The sequence below is a fragment of the Sardina pilchardus genome, chromosome 18, assembly GCF_963854185.1.
Source record: "Sardina pilchardus chromosome 18, fSarPil1.1, whole genome shotgun sequence".
NCBI lineage: Eukaryota > Metazoa > Chordata > Actinopteri > Clupeiformes > Clupeidae > Sardina > Sardina pilchardus.
Genome location: NC_085011.1, coordinates 554344 through 563259, shown reverse-complemented (window position 1 = coordinate 563259; position 8916 = coordinate 554344). Strand labels below are relative to the sequence as shown.

Genomic DNA, 8916 nt, shown 5'->3' with positions numbered 1-8916 from the left:
CAACAAATTTGCTTCAACATATTTACTTTTATCTATTGTGATTTTAGCATATTCTGCTTTAAATATATTCTGCTTTTATTATTCTGCTTATAATATATTTGAGGAAAAGGTCTTGTCCTGGGCTTTGGGAAACAATGTTCAATATCTATCTCAATATCGTTTGCTGACATTTTATCAAGTAAACAATTAATCAAGAAAATAATCGACAGATTAACAGAATTGAAAATTGGGTAAATTGCTGAGTCAACTGGTGTTGGGCAGACGCTTGCATCCAAAGAGAGCAACAGCAGGTTTGTGAGTCCAACCCAGCTGACCGGTGGAGATGACCCCACTACTCCACTAAGGACCGTTAGGTTCCGCCCAGAAGCTCTGCGTTCTAATGTTCTCCCGGACCTCAATCCCATCCAAACAGGTGCCCGCATTCTAGTCAAGTCACATTTATTCATAAAGCCCAAAGTGCCAGGCCAAAGTTCTATTGGTGTGTTCTATGGAACTCATGACAGGCAAGTGTTCTGTGTTCTATTAGTGTGTTCTATGACACTCATGACAGGCCAGTGTTCTGTGTTCTATTAATGTGTTCTATGGAACTCATGACAGGCAAGTGTTCCGTGTTCTATTAGTGTGTTCAGTGGAACATGACAGGCAAGTGTTCCATGTTCTATTAGTGTGTTCAGTGGAACATGACAGGCCAGTGTTCTGTGTTCTATTAGTGTGTTCAGTGGAACATGACAGGCCAGTGTTGTGTGTTCTAATAGTGTGTTCTATGGAACTCATGACAGGCTAGTGTTCTGTGTTCTATTCGTGTGTTCAGTGGAACATGACAGGCCAGTGTTCTGTGTTCTAATAGTGTGTTCAGTAGAACACATGACAGGCCAGTGTTCTATTAGTGTGTTCTGTGAAACTCATGACAGGCCAGTGTTCTGTGTTGTATTTTGTGTTCTGTGGAACATGACAGGCCAGTGTTCTGTGTGCCAATAGTGTGTTCTATGGAACACATAGGCCAGTGTTCTGTGTTCTAATAGTGTGTTCTGTGGAACACATGACAGGCCAGTGTTCTGTGTTGTATTAGTGTGTTCTGTGCTGGCTGTGTGTGTGCGGTTGGAATGCTGTGCATCATTAACCAGCGGTCATAAAGAGAGTGGCCACATTAGAGATCTCAGCACATGGCATCCTGGTAACCCAGCGGTCACATGGCATCCTGGTAACCCAGCGGTCATAAAGAGAGTGGCCACCGTGGAGATCTCATCACATGGCATCCTGGTAACCCAGCGGTCACATGGCATCCTGGTAACCCAGCGGTCATAAAGAGAGTGGCCACCGTGGAGATCTCATCACATGGCATCCTGGTAACCCAGCGGTCACATGGCATCCTGGTAACCCAGCGGTCATAAAGAGAGTGGCCACATTAGAGATCTCATCACATGGCATCCTGGTAACCCAGCGGTCATAAAGAGAGTGGCCACCGTGGAGATCTCAGCACATGGCATCCTGGTAACCCAGCAGTCTGCCGCGGTGTATGTCGATGTTCTTTTACAGCCTCATAATCGACAGAGTCTTTATGATCAACAGCGTTTACTTCAAATGGCCCGTGGCTTTTCTAAAAAAAACAACCCATCTCATACTGTACTTGTTGGGAAACGCAGACAGAGACGGCTATGTGTAAATCTCTCACAGCCAACATCTGACCACAAACAAGAATCCCATTTCTCAAATGAGACTCTGTATCTCAAGCATCTTGATCCAACAGCAACAACATCAGCAGCAAAGGCATCAAATGGAAACATCTTGTGACGCACACTGAAGTGGACAGACTCAAGCCCTCGAAGTGAGACGATAAAAAGGAAAGGATCTATATTGTGTGGCGGAATAACATTGGGAGCACTTAAGCTGCATTCACATACGTCGCTACTCGCCCATCTCTGAGCGAGAACTGTCAATGTAAAGTGAATGTGTTCTAGCTGAATGTGGCCAGGACAGGCGATGCGAGGACTAGCGATGCGATGTGGGCGGGTACAAAGTTAAAATAATTTTAACTTCCAGCGATGCGAGTGAAGCGAGTGAAGCGAGTACCAAATCAGAATGTAGAATAGAGATGATTGACAGTTAACAGAAGCGAGGAGCGATGTGCGAGTAGCGACGTATGTGAATGCCCCTTTAGACTCTGCGCCGTAATATCCTCACTCCAAAGTGAAACTGGAAGTGCAAGAGTGAGGATATTACTGCGCCACAAAATATAGTTATCCCTCTTACCTGCTTATAACGTAGTTTAATATGAAAAAACGGTGAAGTGTTCCTTTAACACCACAGAGATACAACATCTCTCTAAGGTACAACTTAACACCACAGAGATACAACATCTCTCTAAGGTACAACTTAACACCACAGAGATACAACAAGTTAACACCACAGAGATACATCATCTCTCTAAGGTACATCATCTCTCTAAAGTACAAGTTAACACCACAGAGATACAACATCTCTCTAAGGTACAACTTAACACCACAGAGATACAACATCTCTCTAAGGTACAAGTTAACACCACAGAGATACAACAAGTTAACACCACAGAGATACATCATCTCTCTAAGGTACATCATCTCTCTAAAGTACAAGTTAACACCACAGAGATACAACATCTCTCTAAGATACAAGTTAACACCACAGAGATACAACATCTCTCTAAGGTACAAGTTAACACCACAGAGATACAACATCTCTCTAAGGTACAAGTTAACGATATTCCATAGAAGCCCACGAGCGGCTCGATATTCCACAGAAGCCCACGAGCGGCTCGCTATTCCACAGAAGCCCACGAGCGGCTCGATATTCCATAGAAGCCCACGAGCGGCTCGATATTCCATAGAAGCCCACGAGCAGCTCGCTCCATCTCCACTCCAGGGACGAGCCGGCACACGTGGAGAGGCTGGACAGAGGGTTCACTCACACTCGCTCGCACGCACGCACACACACACGCACGCACGCACGCACGCATGCACTGTTTTATTGGCAGTAAACAGAGTCAGGGGTTTCTGCCTCTCCTCCTCCCCCCCCCCCCCCCCCCCACTCCAGTCCAGGCCACCCCCACCCCCCAGGCCTGGATGATCTCAGCTGCACACTGAGGAGGGTGCCTCTCCCTTCCTGATGGAAACAGCCACAGGAGCCAGACGCAGGCCCAGGAAACAGCCTTTCCCTGAGAACACACCTCAGGCCTCAGGATGGGCAGTCACACACACACACACACACACACACACACACACACACACACACACACGCGCGCGCGCGCACACGCACACACACACAGGTCTACAAGACATATCCCTCAAAATGCTTGGATGTTGATGACCGTAGTGTAGGTGTGTAGGTGTGTAGGTGTGTGTGTGTGTGTGTGTGTGTGTGTGTGTGTGTGTTTCACAGTATTGAGTTTAGAATCAAGCACCAACTCAGTTCTTGGAGGGTGTTTACCTCCTCTGCGTTTTCATTTCCGGCGTCCTTCCCACCGCTGACATTACTGTTTTTCGTGGTGCCTTTTGCGGATTTGGTTGGTTCCTGCAAATGGCACAAGAACATCATTAGTGTGATTGCTACGTTACATGATATCTGCACGAGCTTTTCTAGACTGTGCACTCCATCTGGAGGGGAACAGAGAGATGAAAGGTTGGGGGCCGTTTCAGAGAGCTTCTCTGCACCCGGGTTAAGAGTCGGTGCCGGTCCTGACCCGGTCCTGACCCGGTCCCGCTAGCTGAAGATCGGACCCGTGACCCGTCTCACACTGCGCAGACCCGACGCTGGCCGGCTAATCAGCCTGCTGTCAAGAACATGCAGACAACCAGGACAGCAATTACGGTCCGATCATCTAGTTCTGATTAAATTATGAAATGATAGGCTACGCTACATTATTCCCTCGATTCTATGCCATTGAGAGCACGCAAGTAAACTCCTATAATCTGCCAAATCTGTGCACGACACTAGTGCTGCTATCTGTAGGGCACGTCCACGCGAGTGATTATAACACTGAGGAGATGATGATGTCGCTCGCTAGCTATCGCACAAGACCAGACAATTCGCAGCATCTGTGATCGGAGTCGCAGATAAATTGACAAGAGCAGAAGACACAAGTTCACCCATCTGTACACGTCTGTAAAATATCGATATGTGGCAAACTATCCATAGGCAACGTAATCGTAGCTAGCTTTGACCCGCAAAAACAATCAGTTCATTCCCTCAAGACACCACAGCAAACGTTTGCTGATACTTTCCCGGCAACAATTCTGTCTTGACAGAAGAGGCAATCACCCACAAAATCTATGGCCAGACATATAACCTTACCGACAGCATCTCTTGGGACATTAAGGGTAACTTGACATTTGCTCACTAAGGCTGATTTGACAAATGCTGGCTACGAACACAACACAAGACCACAAAACGGATAGCTGGATGGGAAGCTAGCTAGCTATAGGCGGCTAAATGAATTATTAAAAGTAATTTTGATACGAGCTCGCCTCCTATCAACTGAAATGCTGCATTAATCCATGAAAAGCAATGCTATTAAAATAACTTTTTTATTGACGCTCACAAACACAATTCTGCAACATCTGGGTTGACAATTAAAAAAAGAAAGGCGCTGTATGCAAGCTGATGCCATAACGTAGGTTATCCGTTAGCTAGTTGTGCCACCAGTTAGCTTGCCAGCTAGCAGCTACTAGGCCATACAACATACTGCATACACGGCCAGCTCTCATACATAAGAAACGTCTTCCGTATAAACTGGCCGGCATTGCTGCGCAGTCTGAAATCAACACAGTTCATTTGCAGTTTTTGTTGCCAACGGTAATACATTACCTTTTCTTTTTTAGCTTTATTCGGCATTTTGCGGATGTTGTTTCTCACGGTGACTCCGTGACTGACTTCCTCGGGACTCAAGCGCTCGTACTGGTTTACCTCGATGTCCCTGCGCCCTTCTAGGCCGAGAAAAAGCTCATTGGTCAGACTAGCGTGGAGAAAACCACCATTGGTCTGTGGGACGTCAGACACCCCGGTGACAGGCCGAGTCACTCACTTCATTGGGCAGTCGAGGTCTGAGCGGGCATGAGGGTAATCGCCTTCTCCTCAAATCTAGCGAGATGGGGTTGTATCACTCAGGGGTGTGTTTGCGGCTATCAGAGCGGGATGGAGGCAAAATGCCAGAATAACAAAGAAGTCGCACTTGAGACGTTTGGCTAAATACACTGATTTCACCCTCCGTTTATCTAAGCCTACCTAACCGTTGCTGATGGTCTGGGCAGTGGGCAGTCTTTCGGCCGGTGACCACTGAACTCACCCATGGGCTTTACTGTGACTTCTTTTACAGTCAGTTATTGTGTGTTGGCTACACACTTTTTACAAACTACCAAGCAGGAACTCTTGGGTTCGCCTCACTTCACGCCATTCAACATCCAACTACCCATTGATTTCTTTAGGTTTTATAATAATAACATGACATGCCCGACAGAGACAGTCTCATTCCTTACAGTGAAACAATTTCATGTGGGGACCTTGCGAAGTTTGGCCCCACATTTTGGATTCACAATCACCTATACGCTAAAGGAAACTATGAGTCTCAGTTTACCAATAACCATAAACGATCATTACTTTCACACACCATGAGGCTGAAACTAAATGTGCTTTCTCAAGTGAATATGTTTGCTTACAATCGGCCACCAAGCAGCATACACCTGAGTGAACTTGCGCAGTTCAATACTTTTACTAATCAAACAGCACCTCCTAGTGGGCAACTCTAAGTGGTACTCCGTTGAGCTGAACGATTAGGTCTCCTGCAGCATCCTCAGCAGGAAGTGCCACATTTCTTCTAGAAGTTTATTTACATTTACATATACATTTAGTCATAACGAATGAAGCAACCCCTAGAGTACTCAAGTGAGCCGAGGCGTCATGGCGGGGGAGTTCAAATGTGGCAGTGTAAAGAAATCAGAAGAAACATAATACAAATATAAAGGGGGTTGCAAATGAGGTGTAGGAAGCATGTCCGGTTTTGCTGAATATGTTTTATTGACAAATAAAGAACAAATACACAACAATCTGTAATAATTATATTCACCCTTATTAGGCAGCACAGCAGCAAGGTGAGGTGTGAGAGCCTCCGTGTGAGACTAACACAAGACTACTGCTCAGATTAGGTGAAGAGGAAAGCAGCTCTCAGCTATATGACAAATATAATGTGCTCCACCATCCTATGGGCTACATCACCAACATAATGTGCTCCTATAGGCTACATCACCAACATAATGTGCTCCTATAGGCTACATCACCAACATAATGTGCTCCTATAGGCTACATCACCAACATAATGTGCTCCTATAGGCTACATCACCAACATAATGTGCTCCTATAGGCTACATCACCAACATAATGTGCTCCTATAGGCTACATCACCAACATAATGTGCTCCTATAGGCTACATCACCAACATAATGTGCTCCTATAGGCTACATCACCAACATAATGTGCTCCTATAGGCTACTTCACCAACATAATGTGCTCCTATAGGCTACATCACCAACATAATGTGCTCCTATAGGCTACATCACCAACATAATGTGCTCCTATAGGCTACATCACCAACATAATGTGCTCCTATAGGCTACATCACAAAACCCATGAGACACGTCAACATGGAGCGTCCAGTACAGTATCAGTAACTTATAAACTCTCATTTAAAAAAACACATTAAATTGACTACTTTTTTTAGGTTATCAGTTGCAAACAATCACTTTATCTACATACATACACACACACACACACACACACATAAAATATACACATATAATACACACACATACACACACACACACGAATGTAGATAAAGCATGTTGCCCAAAAAAGTTCATTTGTAATTTTTTCAATGTAGATTTCACTCAGGGGACCCTGGGAGCAGTTGCTTAACTTACCGTTAGTTAGTACATTACATAGGGAGAACATTACCGTTAGTTAGTCCTCCTGATGTGCCACATACATACACACACACACACACACACACACACACACACACACACACACACACACACACACACACTGCTTAACTTACCGTTAGTTACTGTACATACATATACACACACACACACACACACACACTGCTTAACTTACCGTTAGTTACTGTAGTCCTCCTGATGTGCCACATACACACACACACACACACTGCTTAACTTACCGTTAGTTACTGTACATACATACATACACACACACACACACACACACACACACACACTGCTTAACTTACCGTTAGTTACTGTAGTCCTCCTGACACGCCACATACATACACACACACACACACACACACACTGCTTAACTTACCGTTAGTTAGTCCTCCTGATGCACCACACACACACACACACACACACACTGCTTAACTTACCGTTAGTTAGTCCTCCTGATGCACCACACACACACACACACACACACTTCTTAACTTACCGTTAGTTAGTCCTCCTGATGCGCCACTGGGAGGAGAGACACTGAGGGAGAACATTACAGTCGTCACTTAGTCCCCACAACACAAGAGCACATCAACATAAACACTGGGTGGGAGAGTTGTTTATGTTTACGGTACTAAGCAAACAATAAATTAACATCAAAATTAAAATACATATATGATTTATAAAAAAACACCAATATCATTTAAATAAGATAACAGGACAGGCAACAACAATGACCATGAACATAAACAAACTGCGACTGTAAGGAAAAATAAATTATAAACAAGGATACAGTACTGTAAGAGTATGGGAAGAGTACAGTAAGAGTATGGGAAGAGTATGGGAAGAGTACAGTAAGAGTATGGGAAGAGTACAATAAGAGTACAGTAAGAGTATGGGAAGAGTATGGGAAGAGTATGGGAGCAAGGATATAGTACTGTAAGAGTATGGGAAGAGTAAAGTAAGAGTATGGGAAGAGTGTGGGAAGAGTATGGGAAGAGTATAGGAAGAGTACAGTAAGAGTACGGGAAGAGTATAGGAAGAGTACAGTAAGAGTACAGTAAGAGTATGGGAAGAGTACAGTAAGAGTATAGGAAGAGTACAGTAAGAGTATGGGAAGAGTACAGTAAGAGTATAGTAAGAGTATAGGAAGAGTACAGTAAGCGTATGGGAAGAGTACAGTAAGAGTATAGGAAGAGTACAGTAAGAGTATGGGAAGAGTACAGTAAGAGTATGGGGAGTACAGTAAGAGTATGGGAAGAGTACAGTAAGAGTATGGGGAGTACAGTAAGCGTATGGGAAGAGTACAGTAAGAGTATAGGAAGAGTACAGTAAGAGTATGGGAAGAGTACAGTAAGAGTATGGGAAGAGTACAGTAAGAGTATGGGGAGTACAGTAAGAGTATGAGAAGAGTATGGGAACAAGGATATAGTACAGTAAGAGTATGGGAAGAGTACAGGAAGAGTACAGTAAGAGTAAGAGTATGAGAAGAGTACAGGAAGAGTACAGTAAGAGTAAGAGTATGAGAAGAGTACAGGAAGAGTACAGTAAGAGTATAGGAAGAGTACAGTAAGAGTATAGGAAGAGTACAGTAAGAGTATGGGAAGAGTACAGTAAGAGTACAGTAAGAGTATGGGAAATGTACACATGACACTTGAGCATCAGCTCAGGCTACAGGTGGGTTCTGCAGAGCTTCATGTTGAGAAGGTGCTACCAATGAATGTTGTTCACATAGGGACTCTGAAAACATGCATCCCCACAAATGACTTACCTGCCACTTTGTGCTATGAATAGCTGAGAATGGAGGTGCTTTTGATGACGGTTCAAATTACAAGATTCTAAATCAATGACTAAGTGAAAAGCTCAGAAACCTTGGCTTTTTGGACATTGTGTGCATATATTTTCAACTCATCTGAAGAGATGATATGATTCATTGCCAGGTTTATAA

General features: G+C 44.3%; 1 protein-coding gene across 1 annotated transcript in view; it reads right to left on the bottom strand.

Annotated features, from left to right (window-relative positions):
* ppp2r5d (protein phosphatase 2, regulatory subunit B', delta) overlaps positions 1 to 5095 on the bottom strand; it is a 40271-nt gene extending 35176 nt beyond the window's left edge. Inside the window, exons 1-2 of the mRNA XM_062518947.1 lie at positions 4840 to 5095; positions 3463 to 3546 (exon numbers count right to left, since the gene is read on the bottom strand). Of these exons, the coding sequence (XP_062374931.1) occupies positions 3463 to 3546; positions 4840 to 4866 (111 nt within the window). The 5' untranslated portion in view covers positions 4867 to 5095. The remainder of the gene's footprint in view (positions 1 to 3462; positions 3547 to 4839) is intronic.
* Between the last annotated feature and the right edge of the window lie 3821 nt (positions 5096 to 8916).